This window comes from Taudactylus pleione, unplaced genomic scaffold (genome assembly GCF_031769625.1).
Source record: "Taudactylus pleione unplaced genomic scaffold, aTauple2 ptg000893l, whole genome shotgun sequence".
Lineage (NCBI taxonomy): Eukaryota > Metazoa > Chordata > Amphibia > Anura > Myobatrachidae > Taudactylus > Taudactylus pleione.
This window is the reverse complement of record NW_028285294.1, coordinates 83946-108534: the sequence shown is the minus strand read 5'-3', so window position 1 is coordinate 108534 and position 24589 is coordinate 83946. Positions and strand designations below refer to the sequence as shown.

The window sequence follows — 24589 nt, the reverse complement described above, 5'->3', positions numbered from 1 at the left end:
GTGTGTATATGTATATATATCCCAGCATAGCAGGAGTGTGTGTATGTGTATATATCCCAGCACAGCAGGAGTGTGTGTATATATGTGTATATATCCCAGCATAGCAGGAGTGTGTGTATATGTATATATATCCCAGCATAGCAGGAGTGTGTGTATATGTGTATATATCCCAGCATAGCAGGAGTGTGTGTATATGTATATATATCCCAGCATAGCAGGAGTGTGTGTATATGTGTATATATCCCAGCACAGCAGGAGTGTGTGTATATGTGTATATATCCCAGCATAGCAGGAGTGTGTGTATATGTATATATATCCCAGCACAGCAGGAGTGTGTGTATATGTGTATATATCCCAGCACAGCAGGAGTGTGTGTATATGTGTATATATCCCAGCATAGCAGGAGTGTGTGTATATGTGTATATATCCCAGCATAGCAGGAGTGTGTGTATATGTGTATATATCCCAGCATAGCAGGAGTGTGTGTATATGTGTATATATCCCAGCATAGCAGGAGTGTGTGTATATGTGTATATATCCCAGCACAGCAGGAGTGTGTGTATATGTGTATATATCCCAGCATAGCAGGAGTGTGTGTATATGTATATATATCCCAGCATAGCAGGAGTGTGTGTATATGTGTATATATCCCAGCATAGCAGGAGTGTGTGTATATGTGTATATATCCCAGCATAGCAGGAGTGTGTGTATATGTGTATATATCCCAGCATAGCAGGAGTGTGTGTATATGTGTATATATCCCAGCATAGCAGGAGTGTGTGTATATGTGTATATATCCCAGCATAGCAGGAGTGTGTGTATATGTGTATATATCCCAGCATAGCAGGAGTGTGTGTATATGTGTATATATCCCAGCATAGCAGGAGTGTGTGTATATGTGTATATATCCCAGCACAGCAGGAGTGTGTGTATATGTGTATATATCCCAGCATAGCAGGAGTGTGTGTATATGTATATATATCCCAGCATAGCAGGAGTGTGTGTATATGTGTATATATCCCAGCACAGCAGGAGTGTGTGTATATGTGTATATATCCCAGCACAGCAGGAGTGTGTGTATATGTGTATATATCCCAGCATAGCAGGAGTGTGTGTATATGTGTATATATCCCAGCACAGCAGGAGTGTGTGTATATGTGTATATATCCCAGCATAGCAGGAGTGTGTGTATATGTGTATATATCCCAGCATAGCAGGAGTGTGTGTATATGTGTATATATCCCAGCACAGCAGGAGTGTGTGTATATGTGTATATATCCCAGCACAGCAGGAGTGTGTGTATATGTGTATATATCCCAGCACAGCAGGAGTGTGTGTATATGTGTATATATCCCAGCATAGCAGGAGTGTGTGTATATGTGTATATATCCCAGCATAGCAGGAGTGTGTGTATATGTGTATATATCCCAGCATAGCAGGAGTGTGTGTATATGTGTATATATCCCAGCATAGCAGGAGTGTGTGTATATGTGTATATATCCCAGCATAGCAGGAGTGTGTGTATATGTGTATATATCCCAGCATAGCAGGAGTGTGTGTATATGTGTATATATCCCAGCATAGCAGGAGTGTGTGTATATGTATATATATCCCAGCATAGCAGGAGTGTGTGTATATGTGTATATATCCCAGCATAGCAGGAGTGTGTGTATATGTGTATATATCCCAGCATAGCAGGAGTGTGTGTATATGTATATATATCCCAGCATAGCAGGAGTGTGTGTATATGTATATATATCCCAGCATAGCAGGAGTGTGTGTATATGTGTATATATCCCAGCACAGCAGGAGTGTGTGTATATGTGTATATATATCCCAGCATAGCAGGAGTGTGTGTATATGTGTATATTTCCAGCATAGCAGGAGTGTGTGTATATGTGTATATATATCCCAGCACAGCAGGAGTGTGTGTATATGTATATATATCCCAGCATAGCAGGAGTGTGTGTATATGTGTGTATATCCCAGCATAGCAGGAGTGTGTGTATATGTATATATATCCCAGCATAGCAGGAGTGTGTGTATATGTGTGTATATCCCAGCATAGCAGGAGTGTGTATATATGTGTATATATCCCAGCATAGCAGGAGTGTGTGTATATGTATATATATCCCAGCATAGCAGGAGTGTGTGTATATGTATATATATCCCAGCATAGCAGGAGTGTGTGTATATGTGTATATATCCCAGCATAGCAGGAGAGTGTGTATATGTGTATATATCCCAGCATAGCAGGAGTGTGTGTATATGTATATATATCCCAGCATAGCAGGAGAGTGTATATATGTGTATATTTCCAGCATAGCAGGAGTGTGTGTATATGTGTATATCCCAGCACAGCAGGAGTGTGTGTATATGTGTATATATCCCAGCATAGCAGGAGTGTGTGTATATGTGTATATATCCCAGCATAGCAGGAGTGTGTGTATATGTGTATATATCCCAGCATAGCAGGAGTGTGTGTATATGTGTATATATCCCAGCATAGCAGGAGTGTGTGTATATGTGTATATATCCCAGCATAGCAGGAGTGTGTATATATATGTATATTTCCAGCATAGCAGGAGTGTGTGTATATGTGTATATATCCCAGCATAGCAGGAGTGTGTATATGTGTATATATCCCAGCATAGCAGGAGTGTGTGTATATGTGTATATATCCCAGCATAGCAGGAGTGTGTGTATATGTGTATATATCCCAGCATAGCAGTAGTGTGTGTATGTGTATATATCCCAGCATAGCAGGAGTGTGTGTATGTGTATATATCCCAGCATAGCAGGAGTGTGTGTGTATGTGTATATATCCCAGCATAGCAGGAGTGTGTGTATATGTGTATATATCCCAGCATAGCAGGAGTGTGTGTATATGTGTATATATCCCAGCATAGCAGGAGTGTGTGTATATGTGTATATATATCCCAGCATAGCAGGAGTGTGTGTATATGTGTATATATATCCCAGCATAGCAGGAGTGTGTATATATGTGTATATATCCCAGCATAGCAGGAGTGTGTGTATATGTATATATATCCCAGCATAGCAGGAGTGTGTGTATATGTATATATATCCCAGCATAGCAGGAGTGTGTGTATGTGTATATATCCCAGCACAGCAGGAGTGTGTGTATATATGTGTATATATCCCAGCATAGCAGGAGTGTGTGTATATGTATATATATCCCAGCATAGCAGGAGTGTGTGTATATGTGTATATATCCCAGCATAGCAGGAGTGTGTGTATATGTATATATATCCCAGCATAGCAGGAGTGTGTGTATATGTGTATATATCCCAGCACAGCAGGAGTGTGTGTATATGTGTATATATCCCAGCATAGCAGGAGTGTGTGTATATGTATATATATCCCAGCACAGCAGGAGTGTGTGTATATGTGTATATATCCCAGCACAGCAGGAGTGTGTGTATATGTGTATATATCCCAGCATAGCAGGAGTGTGTGTATATGTGTATATATCCCAGCATAGCAGGAGTGTGTGTATATGTGTATATATCCCAGCATAGCAGGAGTGTGTGTATATGTGTATATATCCCAGCATAGCAGGAGTGTGTGTATATGTGTATATATCCCAGCACAGCAGGAGTGTGTGTATATGTGTATATATCCCAGCATAGCAGGAGTGTGTGTATATGTATATATATCCCAGCATAGCAGGAGTGTGTGTATATGTGTATATATCCCAGCATAGCAGTAGTGTGTGTATATGTGTATATATCCCAGCATAGCAGGAGTGTGTGTATATGTGTATATATCCCAGCATAGCAGGAGTGTGTGTATATGTATATATATCCCAGCATAGCAGGAGTGTGTGTATGTGTATATATCCCAGCACAGCAGGAGTGTGTGTATATATGTGTATATATCCCAGCATAGCAGGAGTGTGTGTATATGTATATATATCCCAGCATAGCAGGAGTGTGTGTATATGTGTATATATCCCAGCATAGCAGGAGTGTGTGTATATGTATATATATCCCAGCATAGCAGGAGTGTGTGTATATGTGTATATATCCCAGCACAGCAGGAGTGTGTGTATATGTGTATATATCCCAGCATAGCAGGAGTGTGTGTATATGTATATATATCCCAGCACAGCAGGAGTGTGTGTATATGTGTATATATCCCAGCACAGCAGGAGTGTGTGTATATGTGTATATATCCCAGCATAGCAGGAGTGTGTGTATATGTGTATATATCCCAGCATAGCAGGAGTGTGTGTATATGTGTATATATCCCAGCATAGCAGGAGTGTGTGTATATGTGTATATATCCCAGCACAGCAGGAGTGTGTGTATATGTGTATATATCCCAGCATAGCAGGAGTGTGTGTATATGTATATATATCCCAGCATAGCAGGAGTGTGTGTATATGTGTATATATCCCAGCATAGCAGGAGTGTGTGTATATGTGTATATATCCCAGCATAGCAGGAGTGTGTGTATATGTGTATATATCCCAGCATAGCAGGAGTGTGTGTATATATGTATATATCCCAGCATAGCAGGAGTGTGTGTATATGTGTATATATCCCAGCATAGCAGTAGTGTGTGTATATGTGTATATATCCCAGCATAGCAGGAGTGTGTGTATATGTGTATATATCCCAGCACAGCAGGAGTGTGTGTATATGTGTATATTTCCCAGCATAGCAGGAGTGTGTGTATATGTATATATATCCCAGCATAGCAGGAGTGTGTGTATATGTGTATATATCCCAGCACAGCAGGAGTGTGTGTATATGTGTATATATCCCAGCACAGCAGGAGTGTGTGTATATGTGTATATATCCCAGCACAGCAGGAGTGTGTGTATGTGTATATATCCCAGCATAGCAGGAGTGTGTGTATATGTGTATATATCCCAGCATAGCAGGAGTGTGTGTATATGTGTATATATCCCAGCATAGCAGGAGTGTGTGTATATGTGTATATATCCCAGCACAGCAGGAGTGTGTGTATATGTGTATATATCCCAGCACAGCAGGAGTGTGTGTATATGTGTATATATCCCAGCATAGCAGGAGTGTGTGTATATGTGTATATATCCCAGCATAGCAGGAGTGTGTGTATATGTGTATATATCCCAGCATAGCAGGAGTGTGTGTATATGTGTATATATCCCAGCATAGCAGGAGTGTGTGTATATGTGTATATATCCCAGCATAGCAGGAGTGTGTGTATATGTGTATATATCCCAGCATAGCAGGAGTGTGTGTATATGTGTATATATCCCAGCATAGCAGGAGTGTGTGTATATGTATATATATCCCAGCATAGCAGGAGTGTGTGTATATGTGTATATATCCCAGCATAGCAGAGTGTGTGTATATGTGTATATATCCAAGCATAGCAGGAGTGTGTGTATATGTATATATATCCCAGCATAGCAGGAGTGTGTGTATATGTATATATATCCCAGCATAGCAGGAGTGTGTGTATATGTGTATATATCCCAGCACAGCAGGAGTGTGTGTATATGTGTATATATATCCCAGCATAGCAGGAGTGTGTGTATATGTGTATATTTCCAGCATAGCAGGAGTGTGTGTATATGTGTATATATATCCCAGCACAGCAGGAGTGTGTGTATATGTATATATATCCCAGCATAGCAGGAGTGTGTGTATATGTGTGTATATCCCAGCATAGCAGGAGTGTGTGTATATGTATATATATCCCAGCATAGCAGGAGTGTGTGTATATGTGTGTATATCCCAGCATAGCAGGAGTGTGTATATATGTGTATATATCCCAGCATAGCAGGAGTGTGTGTATATGTATATATATCCCAGCATAGCAGGAGTGTGTGTATATGTGTATATATCCCAGCATAGCAGGAGAGTGTGTATATGTGTATATATCCCAGCATAGCAGGAGTGTGTGTATATGTGTATATATCCCAGCATAGCAGGAGAGTGTATATATGTGTATATTTCCAGCATAGCAGGAGTGTGTGTATATGTGTATATATCCCAGCATAGCAGGAGTGTGTGTATATGTGTATATATCCCAGCATAGCAGGAGTGTGTGTATATGTGTATATATCCCAGCATAGCAGGAGTGTGTGTATATGTGTATATATCCCAGCATAGCAGGAGTGTGTGTATATGTGTATATATCCCAGCATAGCAGGAGTGTGGGTATATGTGTATATATCCCAGCATAGCAGGAGTGTGTATATATATGTATATTTCCAGCATAGCAGGAGTGTGTGTATATGTGTATATATCCCAGCATAGCAGGAGTGTGTATATGTGTATATATCCCAGCATAGCAGGAGTGTGTGTATATGTGTATATATCCCAGCATAGCAGGAGTGTGTGTATATGTGTATATATCCCAGCATAGCAGTAGTGTGTGTATGTGTATATATCCCAGCATAGCAGGAGTGTGTGTATATGTGTATATATCCAGCATAGCAGGAGTGTGTGTATATGTGTATATATCCCAGCATAGCAGGAGTGTGTGTATATGTGTATATATCCCAGCATAGCAGGAGTGTGTGTATATGTGTATATATCCCAGCATAGCAGGAGTGTGTGTATATGTGTATATATCCCAGCATAGCAGGAGTGTGTGTATATGTGTATATATCCCAGCATAGCAGGAGTGTGTGTATATGTATATATATCCCAGCATAGCAGGAGTGTGTGTATATGTGTATATATCCCAGCATAGCAGGAGTGTGTGTATATGTGTATATATCCCAGCATAGCAGGAGTGTGTGTATATGTATATATATCCCAGCATAGCAGGAGTGTGTGTATATGTATATATATCCCAGCATAGCAGGAGTGTGTGTATATGTGTATATATCCCAGCACAGCAGGAGTGTGTGTATATGTGTATATATATCCCAGCATAGCAGGAGTGTGTGTATATGTGTATATTTCCAGCATAGCAGGAGTGTGTGTATATGTGTATATATATCCCAGCACAGCAGGAGTGTGTGTATATGTATATATATCCCAGCATAGCAGGAGTGTGTGTATATGTGTGTATATCCCAGCATAGCAGGAGTGTGTGTATATGTATATATATCCCAGCATAGCAGGAGTGTGTGTATATGTGTGTATATCCCAGCATAGCAGGAGTGTGTATATATGTGTATATATCCCAGCATAGCAGGAGTGTGTGTATATGTATATATATCCCAGCATAGCAGGAGTGTGTGTATATGTATATATATCCCAGCATAGCAGGAGTGTGTGTATATGTGTATATATCCCAGCATAGCAGGAGAGTGTGTATATGTGTATATATCCCAGCATAGCAGGAGTGTGTGTATATGTATATATATCCCAGCATAGCAGGAGAGTGTATATATGTGTATATTTCCAGCATAGCAGGAGTGTGTGTATATGTGTATATCCCAGCACAGCAGGAGTGTGTGTATATGTGTATATATCCCAGCATAGCAGGAGTGTGTGTATATGTGTATATATCCCAGCATAGCAGGAGTGTGTGTATATGTGTATATATCCCAGCATAGCAGGAGTGTGTGTATATGTGCTATATATCCCAGCATAGCAGGAGTGTGTGTATATGTGTATATATCCCAGCATAGCAGGAGTGTGTATATATATGTATATTTCCAGCATAGCAGGAGTGTGTGTATATGTGTATATATCCCAGCATAGCAGGAGTGTGTATATGTGTATATATCCCAGCATAGCAGGAGTGTGTGTATATGTGTATATATCCAGCATAGCAGGAGTGTGTGTATATGTGTATATATCCCAGCATAGCAGTAGTGTGTGTATGTGTATATATCCCAGCATAGCAGGAGTGTGTGTATGTGTATATATCCCAGCATAGCAGGAGTGTGTGTGTATGTGTATATATCCCAGCATAGCAGGAGTGTGTGTATATGTGTATATATCCCAGCATAGCAGGAGTGTGTGTATATGTGTATATATCCCAGCATAGCAGGAGTGTGTGTATATGTGTATATATATCCCAGCATAGCAGGAGTGTGTGTATATGTGTATATATATCCCAGCATAGCAGGAGTGTGTATATATGTGTATATATCCCAGCATAGCAGGAGTGTGTGTATATGTATATATATCCCAGCATAGCAGGAGTGTGTGTATATGTATATATATCCCAGCATAGCAGGAGTGTGTGTATGTGTATATATCCCAGCACAGCAGGAGTGTGTGTATATATGTGTATATATCCCAGCATAGCAGGAGTGTGTGTATATGTATATATATCCCAGCATAGCAGGAGTGTGTGTATATGTGTATATATCCCAGCATGTGTATATATCCCAGCATAGCAGGAGTGTGTGTATATGTATATATATCCCAGCATAGCAGGAGTGTGTGTATATGTGTATATATCCCAGCACAGCAGGAGTGTGTGTATATGTGTATATATCCCAGCATAGCAGGAGTGTGTGTATATGTATATATATCCCAGCACAGCAGGAGTGTGTGTATATGTGTATATATCCCAGCACAGCAGGAGTGTGTGTATATGTGTATATATCCCAGCATAGCAGGAGTGTGTGTATATGTGTATATATCCCAGCATAGCAGGAGTGTGTGTATATGTGTATATATCCCAGCATAGCAGGAGTGTGTGTATATGTGTATATATCCCAGCATAGCAGGAGTGTGTGTATATGTGTATATATCCCAGCACAGCAGGAGTGTGTGTATATGTGTATATATCCCAGCATAGCAGGAGTGTGTGTATATGTATATATATCCCAGCATAGCAGGAGTGTGTGTATATGTGTATATATCCCAGCATAGCAGGAGTGTGTGTATATGTGTATATATCCCAGCATAGCAGGAGTGTGTGTATATGTGTATATATCCCAGCATAGCAGGAGTGTTTGTATATGTGTATATATCCCAGCATAGCAGGAGTGTGTGTATATGTGTATATATCCCAGCATAGCAGTAGTGTGTGTATATGTGTATATATCCCAGCATAGCAGGAGTGTGTGTATATGTGTATATATCCCAGCACAGCAGGAGTGTGTGTATATGTGTATATATCCCAGCATAGCAGGAGTGTGTGTATATGTATATATATCCCAGCACAGCAGGAGTGTGTGTATATGTGTATATATCCCAGCACAGCAGGAGTGTGTGTATATGTGTATATATCCCAGCACAGCAGGAGTGTGTGTATATGTATATATATCCCAGCATAGCAGGAGTGTGTGTATATGTGTATATATCCCAGCACAGCAGGAGTGTGTGTATATGTGTATATATCCCAGCATAGCAGGAGTGTGTGTATATGTGTATATATCCCAGCATAGCAGGAGTGTGTGTATATGTGTATATATCCCAGCATAGCAGGAGTGTGTGTATATGTGTATATATCCCAGCATAGCAGGAGTGTGTGTATATATGTATATATCCCAGCACAGCAGGAGTGTGTGTATATGTGTATATATCCCAGCATAGCAGGAGTGTGTGTATATGTATATATATCCCAGCATAGCAGGAGTGTGTGTATATGTGTATATATCCCAGCATAGCAGGAGTGTGTGTATATGTGTATATATCCCAGCATAGCAGGAGTGTGTGTATATGTGTATATATCCCAGCATAGCAGGAGTGTGTGTATATGTGTATATATCCCAGCATAGCAGGAGTGTGTGTATATGTATATATATCCCAGCATAGCAGGAGTGTGTGTATATGTGTATATATCCCAGCATAGCAGGAGTGTGTGTATATGTGTATATATCCCAGCATAGCAGGAGTGTGTGTATATGTATATATATCCCAGCATAGCAGGAGTGTGTGTATATGTATATATATCCCAGCATAGCAGGAGTGTGTGTATATGTGTATATATCCCAGCACAGCAGGAGTGTGTGTATATGTGTATATATATCCCAGCATAGCAGGAGTGTGTGTATATGTGTATATTTCCAGCATAGCAGGAGTGTGTGTATATGTGTATATATATCCCAGCACAGCAGGAGTGTGTGTATATGTATATATATCCCAGCATAGCAGGAGTGTGTGTATATGTGTGTATATCCCAGCATAGCAGGAGTGTGTGTATATGTATATATATCCCAGCATAGCAGGAGTGTGTGTATATGTGTGTATATCCCAGCATAGCAGGAGTGTGTATATATGTGTATATATCCCAGCATAGCAGGAGTGTGTGTATATGTATATATATCCCAGCATAGCAGGAGTGTGTGTATATGTGTATATATCCCAGCATAGCAGGAGAGTGTGTATATGTGTATATATCCCAGCATAGCAGGAGTGTGTGTATATGTATATATATCCCAGCATAGCAGGAGAGTGTATATATGTGTATATTTCCAGCATAGCAGGAGTGTGTGTATATGTGTATATATCCCAGCATAGCAGGAGTGTGTGTATATGTGTATATATCCCAGCATAGCAGGAGTGTGTGTATATGTGTATATATCCCAGCATAGCAGGAGTGTGTGTATATGTGTATATATCCCAGCATAGCAGGAGTGTGTGTATATGTGTATATATCCCAGCATAGCAGGAGTGTGTATATATATGTATATTTCCAGCATAGCAGGAGTGTGTGTATATGTGTATATATCCCAGCATAGCAGGAGTGTGTATATGTGTATATATCCCAGCATAGCAGGAGTGTGTGTATATGTGTATATATCCCAGCATAGCAGGAGTGTGTGTATATGTGTATATATCCCAGCATAGCAGTAGTGTGTGTATGTGTATATATCCCAGCATAGCAGGAGTGTGTGTATATGTGTATATATCCAGCATAGCAGGAGTGTGTGTATATGTGTATATATCCCAGCATAGCAGGAGTGTGTGTATATGTGTATATATCCCAGCACAGCAGGAGTGTGTGTATATGTGTATATATTCCAGCATAGCAGGAGTGTGTGTATATGTGTATATATATCCCAGCATAGCAGGAGTGTGTGTATATGTGTATATATCCCAGCATAGCAGGAGTGTGTGTATATGTGTATATATCCCAGCACAGCAGGAGTGTGTGTATATGTGTATATATCCCAGCATAGCAGGAGTGTGTGTATATGTGTATATATATCCCAGCATAGCAGTAGTGTGTGTATATGTATATATCCCAGCATAGCAGGAGTGTGTGTATATGTATATATATCCCAGCATAGCAGGAGTGTGTGTATATGTGTATATATATCCCAGCATAGCAGGAGTGTGTATATGTGTATATATATCCCAGCATAGCAGGAGTGTGTGTATATGTGTATATATCCCAGCATAGCAGGAGTGTGTGTATATGTATATATATATCCCAGCATAGCAGGAGTGTGTGTATATGTGTATATATCCCAGCATAGCAGGAGTGTGTGTATATGTGTATATATCCCAGCATAGCAGGAGTGTGTGTATATGTGTATATATCCCAGCATAGCAGGAGTGTGTGTATATGTGTATATATCCCAGCATAGTAGGAGTGTGTATATGTGTATATATATCCCAGCATAGCAGGAGTGTGTATATGTGTATATATATCCCAGCATAGCAGGAGTGTGTGTATATGTGTATATATCCCAGCATAGCAGGAGTGTGTGTATATGTGTATATATCCCAGCACAGCAGGAGTGTGTGTATATGTGTATATATATCCCAGCACAGCAGGAGTGTGTGTATATGTGTATATATCCCAGCACAGCAGGAGTGTGTATATGTGTATATATCCCAGCATAGCAGGAGTGTGTGTATATGTGTATATATCCCAGCATAGCAGGAGTGTGTGTATATGTATATATATCCCAGCATAGCAGTAGTGTGTGTATATGTATATATATCCCAGCATAGCAGTAGTGTGTGTATATGTGTATATATCCCAGCATAGCAGGAGTGTGTGTATATGTGTATATATCCCAGCATAGCAGGAGTGTGTGTATATGTGTATATATCCCAGCACAGCAGGAGTGTGTGTATATGTATATATATCCCAGCATAGCAGGAGTGTGTGTATATGTGTATATATCCCAGCACAGCAGGAGTGTGTGTATATGTATATATATCCCAGCATAGCAGGAGTGTGTGTATATGTATATATATCCCAGCATAGCAGGAGTGTGTGTATATGTGTATATATATCCCAGCATAGCAGGAGTGTGTGTATATGTGTATATATCCCAGCATAGCAGGAGTGTGTATATGTATATATATCCCAGCATAGCAGGAGTGTGTGTATATGTGTATATCCCAGCATAGCAGGAGTGTGTGTATATGTGTATATATCCCAGCATAGCAGGAGTGTGTGTATATGTGTATATATATCCCAGCATAGCAGGAGTGTGTGTATATGTGTATATATCCCAGCATAGCAGGAGTGTGTATATATGTGTATATATCCCAGCACAGCAGGAGTGTGTGTATATGTATATATATATCCCAGCATAGCAGTAGTGTGTGTATATGTATATATATCCCAGCATAGCAGGAGTGTGTGTATATGTGTATATATCCCAGCATAGCAGGAGTGTGTGTATATGTGTATATATCCCAGCATAGCAGGAGTGTGTGTATATGTGTATATATCCCAGCATAGCAGGAGTGTGTGTATATGTATATATATCCCAGCATAGCAGGAGTGTGTGTATATGTGTATATATCCCAGCATAGCAGGAGTGTGTATATGTGTATATATCCCAGCATAGCAGGAGTGTGTGTATATGTGTATATATCCCAGCACTGCAGGAGTGTGTGTATATGTATATATCCCAGCACAGCAGTAGTGTGTGTATATGTATATATATCCCAGCATAGCAGGAGTGTGTGTATATGTGTATATATCCCAGCATAGCAGGAGTGTGTGTATATGTGTATATATATCCAAGCATAGCAGGAGTGTGTGTATATGTATATATTCCAGCATAGCAGGAGTGTGTGTATATGTGTATATATCCCAGCATAGCAGGAGTGTATGTATATGTGTATATATCCCAGCATAGCAGGAGTGTGTGTATATGTGTATATATCCCAGCATAGCAGGAGTGTGTGTATATGTATATATATCCCAGCATAGCAGGAGTGTGTGTATATGTGTATATATCCCAGCATAGCAGGAGTGTGTGTATATGTGTATATATCCCAGCATAGCAGGAGTGTGTGTATATGTGTATATATCCCAGCATAGCAGGAGTGTGTGTATATGTGTATATATCCCAGCACAGCAGGAGTGTGTGTATATATGTATATATCCCAGCATAGCAGGAGTGTGTGTATATGTATATATATCCCAGCATAGCAGGAGTGTGTGTATATGTGTATATATCCCAGCAGAGCAGGAGTGTGTGTATATGTGTATATATCCCAGCATAGCAGGAGTGTGTGTATATGTGTATATATCCCAGCATAGCAGGAGTGTGTGTATATGTGTATATATCCCAGCACAGCAGGAGTGTGTGTATATATCCCAGCATAGCAGGAGTGTGTGTATATGTATATATATCCCAGCATAGCACGAGTGTATTTATATGTGTATATATCCCAGCATAGCAGGAGTGTGTGTATATGTGTATATATATCCCAGCATAGCAGGAGTGTGTATATGTGTATATATATCCCAGCATAGCAGGAGTGTGTATATGTGTATATATATCCCAGCATAGCAGGAGTGTGTGTATATGTATATATATATCCCAGCATAGCAGGAGTGTGTGTATATGTGTATATATCCCAGCATAGCAGGAGTGTGTGTATATGTGTATATATCCCAGCATAGCAGGAGTGTGTGTATATGTGTATATATCCCAGCATAGTAGGAGTGTGTATATGTGTATATATATCCCAGCATAGCAGGAGTGTGTATATGTGTATATATCCCAGCATAGCAGGAGTGTGTGTATATGTATATATATCCCAGCATAGCAGGAGTGTGTGTATATGTGTATATATCCCAGCACAGCAGGAGTGTGTGTATATGTATATATCCCAGCATAGCAGGAGTGTGTGTATATGTGTATATATCCCAGCATAGCAGGAGTGTGTGTATATGTATATATATCCCAGCATAGCAGGAGTGTGTGTATATGTATATATATATCCCAGCATAGCAGGAGTGTGTGTATATGTGTATATATATCCCAGCATAGCAGGAGTGTGTGTATATATGTATATATCCCAGCATAGCAGGAGTGTGTGTATATGTATATATATCCCAGCATAGCAGGAGTGTGTGTATATGTGTATATATCCCAGCACAGCAGGAGTGTGTGTATATGTGTATATATCCCAGCATAGCAGGAGTGTGTGTATATGTATATATATCCCAGCACAGCAGGAGTGTGTATATATGTGTATATATCCCAGCACAGCAGGAGTGTGTGTATATGTATATATATCCCAGCATAGCAGGAGTGTGTGTATATATGTATATATCCCAGCACAGCAGGAGTGTATGTATATGTGTATATATCCCAGCACAGCATCATACGGTGAGCGAGCAATGCACACTTGTGTACTCACCCATCATACGGTGAGCGAGCAATGCACACTTGTGTACTCACCCATCATACGGTGACAGAGCAATGCACACTTGTGTACTCACCCATCATACGGTGACTGAGCAATGCACACTTGTGTACTCACTCATCATACGGTGACTGAGCAATGCACACTTGTGTACTCACCCATCATACGGTGAGCGAGCAATGCACACTTGTGTTCTCACCCATCATACAGTGAGCGAGCAATGCACACTTGTGTACTCATCCATCATACGGTGACCAAGCAATGCACACTTGTGTACTCACCCATCATACGGTGACTGAGCAATGCACACTTGTGTACTCATCCATCATACGGTGACCAAGCAATGCACACTTGTGTACTCACCCATCATACGGTGAGCGAGCAATGCACACTTGTGTACTCACCCATCATACGGTGACTGAGCAATGCACACTTGTGTACTCACCGATCATACGGTGACGGAGCAATGCACACTTGAGTACTCACCCATCATACGGTGACGGAGCAATGCACACTTGTGTACTCACCCATCATACGGTGAGCGAGCAATGCACACTTGTGTACTCACCCATCATACGGTGAGCGAGCAATGCACACTTGTGTTCTCACCCATCATACGGTGAGCGAGCAATGCACACTTGTGTACTCACCCATCATACAGTGAGCGAGCAATGCACACTTGTGTTCTCACCCATCATACGGTGAGCGAGCAATGCACACTTGTGTACTCACCCATCATACGGTGAGCGAGCAATGAACACTTGTGTACTCACCCATCATACGGTGAGCGAGCAATACACACTTGTGTACTCACCCATCATACGGTGACTGAGCAATGCACACTTGTGTACTCACCCATCATACGGTGAGCGAGTTATGCACACTTGTGTACTCACCCATCATACGGTGACTGAGAAAAGCACACTTGTTTACTCACCCATCATACGGTGACGGAGCAATGCACACTTGTGTACTCACCCATCATACGGTGACGGAGCAATGCACACTTGTGTTCTCACCCATCATACGGTGAGCGAGCAATGCACACTTGTGTACTCACCCATCATACGGTGAGCGAGCAATGCACACTTGTGTACTCACCCATCATACGGTGACAGAGCAATGAACACTTGTGTACTCACCCATCATACGGTGAGCGAGCAATGCACACTTGTGTACTCACCCATCATACGGTGACAGAGCAATGAACACTTGTGTTCTCACCCATCATACGGTGAGCAAGCAATGCACACTTGTGTACTCACCCATCATATGGTGACAGAGCAATGAACACTTGTGTACTCACCCATCATACGGTGAGCGAGCAATGCACACTTGTGTACTCACCCATCATACGGTGACAGAGCAATGAACACTTGTGTTCTCACCCATCATACGGTGAGCAAGCAATGCACACTTGTGTACTCACCCATCATACGGTGAGCGAGCAATGCACACTTGTGTACTCACCCATCATACGGTGAGCGAGCAATGCACACTTGTGTACTCACCCATCATACGGTGAGCGAGCAATGCACACTTGTGTACTCACCCATCATACGGTGAGCGAGCAATGCACACTGTGTTCTCACCCATCATACGGTGAGCGAGCAATGCACACTTGTGTACTCACTCATCATACGGTGAGCGAGCAATGCACACTTGTGTACTCACCCATCATACGGTGAGCGAGCAATGCACACTTGTGTACTCACCCATCATACGGTGACTGAGCAATGCACACTTGTGTACTCACCCATCATACGGTGAGCGAGCAATGCACACTTGTGTTCTCACCCATCATACAGTGACTGAGCAATACACACTTGTGTACTCATCCATCATACGGTGACCGAGCAATGCACACTTGTGTACTCACCCATCATACTGTGACCGAGCAATGCACACTTGTGTACTCACCCATCATACGGTGAGCGAGCAATGCACACTTGTGTTCTCACCCATCATACGGTGAGCGAGCAATGCACACTTGTGTACTCACTCATCATACGGTGAGCGAGCAATGCACACTTGTGTACTAACCCATCATACGGTGAGCGAGGAATGCACACTTGTGTACTCACCCATCATACGGTGACTGAGCAATGCACACTTGTGTACTCACCCATCATACGGTGAGCGATCAATGCACACTTGTGTACTCAGCCATCATACGGTGAGCGAGCAATGCACACTTGTGTACTCATCCATCATACGGTGACCGAGCATTGCACACTTGTGTACTCACCCATCATACTGTGACCGAGCAATGCACACTTGTGTACTCACCCATCATACGGTGAGCGAGCAATGCACACTTGTGTTCTCACCCATCATACGGTGAGCGAGCAATGCACACTTGTGTACTCACCCATCATACGGTGACCAAGCAATGCACACTTGTGTACTCACCCATCATACGGTGAGCGAGCAATGCACACTTGTGTACTCACCCATCATACGGTGAGCGAGCAATGAACACTTACTTACTTACTCACCTTCATATTTCTCCAGGATATGGACAGTTTCTCCTAATTCCAAAGTTAACCCTTGAGGGACTGACCCACGGAAATTGCATATCACTGTAAGAGAGAGACAAAGTATCTATTAACATAGCATTATATGGTGGATAGTACATTAGCCAGTAAATGTTCTGTATATTGAGCACATTCAGGACCTGATTCAGATCCGTTCACTAGATGCGTACGCTCACACCCTGCGTATGCAAATACGGATAAGTGACGGTACGGCAGGCGATCGCACGGCAAGGCATTAGCACGCCCACTATGTCTTGGCGTGCGATCACTATGTGTAAGCAGACGCCCACCAGCCAGTCTTTAGACGCCCATTTGCGGACGTCATCTCCAGGAACTGAATGCAACCATCGGTACATCGGGTTCCATCGTAAGCGAACGCAGTGCTTGATGTTGACTATACCCTTCCGCAAGCACTGCGATCACTTGAGCGCAATCGGCCAGTTATGAGCGAACGCATCCTAGCGAGCGGGTCTGAATCAGGTCCTCAGTCCCATCTGCTGAGAGTGGGAAAGTTCGGTGCCGTCAGGAGGGGAGTACAACGCTGCTAACACCTCAGCGCGGTAATGCTCTGTGACAGCCCTGTGTTGGGAGATGATCACCCTACGGCAGCGATGTGGTGTGGCATTGTGTGGTAATGTGATGTGACGTTGTTTTTCTTTGTGAGTGCAATTTAAAAGACTGTAATACTTGAAATCAGACAATTAAATGTGACATTGTAACTGTCACCACAGTGTGACGTTTCACAAATATGATGCTACATTGTTTCTTCTGTGATAGTGATGTTATGTTGTAACTGTGTGTCAGCAATGTGATGTGACACTGTAGTGTTGTGTGTTAGCAATGTGATGTGACACTGTAGTGTTGTGTGTTAGCAATGTGATGTGATGCTGTAGTGTTGTGTGTTAGCAATGTGATGTGATGCTGTAGTGTTGTGTGTCAGCAATGTGATGTGATGCTGTAGTGTTGTGTGTTAGCAATGTGATGTGACACTGTAGTGTTGTGTGTCAGTAATGTGATGTGACACTGTAGTGTTGTGTGTTAGCAATGTGATGTGACACTGTAGTGTTGTGTGTTAGCAATGTGATGTGACACTGTAGTGTTGTGTGTTAGCAATGTGATGTGATGCTGTAGTGTTGTGTGTCAGTAATGTGATGTGACGCTGTAGTGTTGTATGTTAGCAATGTGATGTGACACTGTAGTGTTGTGTGTCAGCAATGTGATGTGACACTGTAGTGTTGTGTTAGCAATGTGATGTGACACTGTAGTGTTGTGTGTTAGCAATGTGATGTGACGCTGTAGTGTTGTGTGTCAGCAATGTGATGTGATGCTGTAGTGTTGTGTGTCAGTAATGTGATGTGATGCTCTAGTGTTGTGTGTTAGCAATGTGATGTGACACTGTAGTGTTGTGTGTTAGCAATGTGATGTGACGCTGTAGTGTTGTGTGTTAGCAATGTGATGTGACACTGTAGTGTTGTGTGTTAGCAATGTCATGTGACGCTGTAGTGTTGTGTGTTAGCAATGTGATGTGACACTGTAGAGTTGTGTGTTAGCAATGTGATGTGATGCTGTAGTGTTGTGTGTTAGCAATGTGATGTGACACTGTAGTGTTGTGTGTCAGTAATGTGATGTGATGCTGTACTGTTGTGTGTTAGCAATGTGATGTGATGCTGTAGTGTTGTGTGTCAGCAATGTGATGTGACACTATAGTGTTGTGTGTTAGCAATGTGATGTGACACTGTAGTGTTGTGTGTTAGCGATGTTATGCTGTAGTGTTGTGTGTTAGCAATGTGATGTGATGCTGTAGTGTTGTGTGTTAGCAATGTGATGTGACACTGTAGTGTTGTGTGTTAGCAATGTCATGTGACACTGTAGTGTTGTGTGTCAGTAATGTGATGTGACGCTGTAGTGTTGTATGTTAGCAATGTGATGTGACACTGTAGTGTTGTGTGTTAGCAATGTCATGTGACACTGTAGTGTTGTGTGTCAGTAATGTGATGTGACGCTGTAGTGTTGTATGTTAGCAATGTGATGTGACACTGTAGTGTTGTGTGTCAGTAATGTGATGTGATGCTGTAGTGTTGTGTGTTAGAAATGTGATGTGATGCTGTAGTGTTGTGTGTTAGCAATGTGATGTGACACTGTAGTGTTGTGTGTTAGCAATGTGATGTGATGCTGTAGTGTTGTGTGTCAGCAATGTGATGGTACGTTGTAGTGTTGTGTGTCAGTAATGTGATGTGACGCTGTAGTGTTGTGTGTCAGCAATGTGATGTGACGCTGTAGTGTTGTGTGTTAGCAATGTGATGCGACACTGTAGTGTTGTGTGTCAGTAATGTGATGTGACGCTGTAGTGTTGTATGTCAGCAATGTGATGTGACGCTGTAGTGTTGTGTGTTAGCAATGTGATGTGACGCTGTAGTGTTATGTGTTAGCAATGTGATGTGACACTGTAGTGTTGTGTTAGCAATGTGATGTGACACTGTAGTGTTGTGTGTTAGCAATGTGATGTGACGCTGTAGTGTTGTGTGTCAGCAATGTGATGTGATGCTGTAGTGTTGTGTGTCAGCAATGTGATGTGACGCTGTAGTGTTGTGTGTCAGCAATGTGATGTGACACTATAGTGTTGTGTGTTAGCAATGTGATGTGACACTGTAGTGTTGTGTGTTAGCAATGTGATGTGATGCTGTAGTGTTGTGTGTTAGCAATGTGATGTGATGCTGTAGTGTTGTGTGTCAGCAATGTGATGGTACGTTGTAGTGTTGTGTCAGTAATGTGATGTGATGCTGTAGTGTTGTGTGTTAGCAATGTGATGTGAAGCTGTAGTGTTGTGTGTTAGCAATGTGATGTGACACTGTAGTGTTGTGTGTCAGTAATGTGATGTGATGCTGTAGTGTTGTGTGTTAGCAATGTGATGTGATGCTGTAGTGTTGTGTGTTAGCAATGTGATGTGATGCTGTAGTGTTGTGTGTCAGCAATGTGATTTGACACTGTAGAGCTGTGTTAGCAATGTGATGTCACTCTAGTGTTGTGTGTCAGCAATGCGATGTGACAACTATATGCTGTGACAACAATGTGCAGTGAGGCTGTGACAATGTGACAACAATGTGCTGTGAGGCTGTTATAATGTGACAACAATATGCTGTGAGGCTGTGACAATGTGACAACAATGTGCTGTGAGGCTGTGACAACAATATGCTGTGAGGCTGTGACAATGTGACAACAATGTGCTGTGAGGCTGTTATAATGTGACAACAATATGCTGTGAGGCTGTGACAATGTGACAACAATGTGCTGTGAGGCTGTGACAACAATATGCTGTGAGGCTGGGACAATGTGACAACAATGTGCTGTGAGGCTGTGACAATGTGACAACAATATGCTGTGAGGCTGTGACAACAATATGCTGTGAGGCTGTGATAATGTGACAACAATGTGTTGTGAGGCTGTGACAATGTGACAACAATGTGTTGTGAGGCTGTGACAATGTGACAACAATGTGCTGTGAGGCTGTTATAATGTGACAACAATGTGCTGTGAGGCTGTGATTATGTGACAGCAATATGCTGTGAGGCTGTGACAACAATATGCTGTGAGGCTGTGACAATAATATGCTGTGAGGCTGTGACAATGTGACAACAATGTGCTGTGAGGCTGTGACAATGTGACAACAATGTGCTGTGAGGCTGTGACAATAATATGCTGTGAGGCTGTGACAATGTGACAACAATGTGCTGTGATAATGTGACAACAATATGCTGTGATAATGTGACAACAATGTGCTGTGAGGCTGTCAGGCTGCGACAACAATATGCTGTGAGACTGTGATAATGTGACAACAATGTGTTACTATGCTGTGATAATGTGACAACAATGTGCTATGATAATGTGACAACAATGTGCTGTGAGGCTGTCAGGCTGCGACAACAATATGCTGTGAGACTGTGACAATGTGTTACTATGCTGTGATAATGTGACAACAATGTACTGTGATAATGTGACAACAATGTGCTGTGAGGCTGTCAGGCTGCGACAACAATATGCTGTGAGACTGTGATAATGTGACAACAATGTGCTGTGAGGCTGTGACAATGTGACAACAATATGCTGTGAGGCTGTGATAATGTGACAACAATGTGCTGTGAGGCTGTCAGGTTGCGACAACAATATGCTGTGAGACTGTGATAATGTGACAACAATGTGTTACGATGCTGTGACAATGTGACAACAATATGCTGTGAGGCTGTGATAATGTGACAACAATGTGTTACGATGCTGTGACAATGTGACAACAATATGCTGTGAGGCTGTGATAAAGTGACAACAATGTGTTACGATGCTGTGACAATGTGACAACAATGTGCTGTGATAATGTGACAACAATGTGCTGTGATAATGTGACAACAATGTGCTGTGAGACTGTGATAATGTGACAACAATGTGCTGTGATAATGTGACAACAATGTGCTGTGAGGCTGTGATAATGTGACAACAATGTGCTGTGATAATGTGACAACAATGTGCTGTGAGGCTGTGATAATGTGACAACAGTATGCTGTGAGACTGTGATAATGTGACAACAATGTGTTACGATGCTGTGACAATGTGACAACAATGTGCTGTGAGGCTGTGACAACAATATGCTGTGAGGCTGTGATAATGTGACAACAATATGCTGTGAGGCTGTGATAATGTGACAACAATATGCTGTGAGACTGTGATAATGTGACAACAATGTGCTGTGAGGCTGTGACAACAATATGCTGTGAGGCTGTGATAATGTGACAACAATGTGTTACGATGCTGTGACAATGTGACAACAATATGCTGTGAGGCTGTGATAAAGTGACAACAATGTGTTACGATGCTGTGACAATGTGACAACAATGTGCTGTGAGGCTGTGATAATGTGACAACAATGTGCTGTGATAATGTGACAACAATGTGCTGTGAGACTGTGATAATGTGACAACAATGTGCTGTGATAATGTGACAACAATGTGCTGTGAGGCTGTGACAATGTGACAACAATGTGCTGTGATAATGTGACAACAATGTGCTGTGAGGCTGTGATAATGTGACAACAATGTGCTGTGATAATGTGACAACAATGTGCTGTGAGGCTGTGACAATGTGACAACAATGTGCTGTGATAATGTGACAACAATGTGCTGTGAGGCTGTGATAATGTGACAACAATATGCTGTGAGACTGTGATAATGTGACAACAATGTGTTACGATGCTGTGACAATGTGACAACAATGTGCTGTGATAATGTGACAACAATGTGCTGTGAGGCTGTGATAATGTGACAACAATATGCTGTGAGACTGTGATAATGTGACAACAATGTGCTGTGAGGATGTGACAACAATGTGCTGTGAGGCTGTGACAACAATATGCTGTGAGGCTGTGATAATGTGACAACAATATGCTGTGAGGCTGTGATAATGTGACAACAATATGCTGTGACAATGTGACAATGTGACAACAATATGCTGTGACAATGTGACAACAATGTGCTGTGAGGCTGTGACAACAATATGCTGTGAGGCTGTGATAATGTGACAACAATGTGTTACGATGCTGTGACAATGTGACAACAATATGCTGTGAGGCTGTGATAAAGTGACAACAATGTGTTACGATGCTGTGACAATGTGACAACAATGTGCTGTGAGGCTGTGATAATGTGACAACAATGTGCTGTGATAATGTGACAACAATGTGCTGTGAGACTGTGATAATGTGACAACAATGTGCTGTGATAATGTGACAACAATGTGCTGTGAGGCTGTGATAATGTGACAACAATGTGCTGTGATAATGTGACAACAATGTGCTGTGAGACTGTGATAATGTGACAACAATGTGCTGTGATAATGTGACAACAATGTGCTGTGAGGCTGTGACAATGTGACAACAATGTGCTGTGATAATGTGACAACAATGTGCTGTGAGGCTGTGATAATGTGACAACAATATGCTGTGAGACTGTGATAATGTGACAACAATGTGTTACGATGCTGTGACAATGTGACAACAATGTGCTGTGATAATGTGACAACAATGTGCTGTGAGGCTGTGATAATGTGACAACAATATGCTGTGAGACTGTGATAATGTGACAACAATGTGCTGTGAGGATGTGACAATGTGACAACAATATGCTGTGAGGCTGTGATAATGTGACAACAATATGCTGTGAGGCTGTGATAATGTGACAACAATATGCTGTGAGACTGTGATAATGTGACAACAATGTGCTGTGAGGCTGTGATAATGTGACAACAATATGCTGTGACAATGTGACAACAATATGCTGTGACAATGTGACAACAATGTGCTGTGAGGCTGTGACAACAATATGCTGTTAGGCTGTGATAATGTGACAACAATATGCTGTGAGGCTGTGATAATGTGACAACAATGTGCTGTGAGGCTGTGACAACAATGTGCTGTGAGGCTGTGATAATGTGACAACAATATGCTGTGACAATGTGACAACAATATGCTGTGAGGCTGTGATAATGTGATAACAATGTGCTGTGAGGCTGTGACAATAATATGCTGTGAGGCTGTGACAACAATGTGCTGTGAGGCTGTGACAATAATATGCTGTGAGACTGTGATGATGTGACAACAATGTGCTGTGAGGCTGTGACAATGTGACAACAATGTGCTGTGAGGCTGTGACAACAATGTGCTGTGAGGCTGTGATAATGTGACAACAATATGCTGTGAGACTGTGATAATGTGACAACAATATGCTGTGAGACTGTGATAATGTGACAACAATATGCTGTGAGGCTGTGACAATGTGACAACAATGTGCTGTGAGGCTGTGACAACAATGTGCTGTGAGGCTGTGACAATGTGACAACAATGTGCTGTGAGGCTGTGACAATAATGTGCTGTGAGGCTGTGATAATGTGACAACAATGTGTTACGATGCTTTGACAATGTGACAACAATATGCTGTGATAATGTGACAATGTGACACACGCTGGTACTTGGCTGACAGGAACATGTTGTGACTGTGTTCAGCTCCATTCTGAGCGGCTGTGGTCTGACCCCATGAGGCAGCTCCGTATTGAGAGGCTGTGACCCCAGGAAATAGCTCCATACTGAGAGGCTGTGACCCTGTGCTGACAAGACTCTTGTACCATTAATAACCTCCTGTCCTGGCGTCTGCAGAAAGCCTGTAGAGCCATCTAAATGGACTGCATCAGCGCCATATCTCTTCCCCTGTGACACGCTGACGGCGAGCGCTCTCTGCTGCAGTACTAACCCCTCACTGCCAGAGCTCTGCACACTGCACACATACATACTGTATATACTGCACACATAACGTATATAGTGCACACATATTGTACATACAGCACACATACTATATATACTGCACACATACTGTATATACTGCACACATACATACTGTACATACTGCACACATACATACTGTACACATACTGTACATACTGCACATATACTGCACACATACTGTATAAACCGCACACATACTGTATATACTGCACACATAACGTATATAG

The 24589-nt window shown here is 41.9% G+C and overlaps 1 protein-coding gene across 1 annotated transcript in view; it reads right to left on the bottom strand.

The window, feature by feature from the left end:
• The window catches only part of DOCK3 (dedicator of cytokinesis 3), a 394022-nt gene extending 369654 nt beyond the window's left edge, over positions 1-24368 (bottom strand). The window contains exons 1-2 of the mRNA XM_088459078.1: positions 24206-24368; positions 17006-17089 (exon numbers count right to left, since the gene is read on the bottom strand). Coding sequence (XP_088315204.1) covers positions 17006-17089; positions 24206-24368 — 247 coding nt within the window. The remainder of the gene's footprint in view (positions 1-17005; positions 17090-24205) is intronic.
• Positions 24369-24589: the final 221 nt, after the last annotated feature.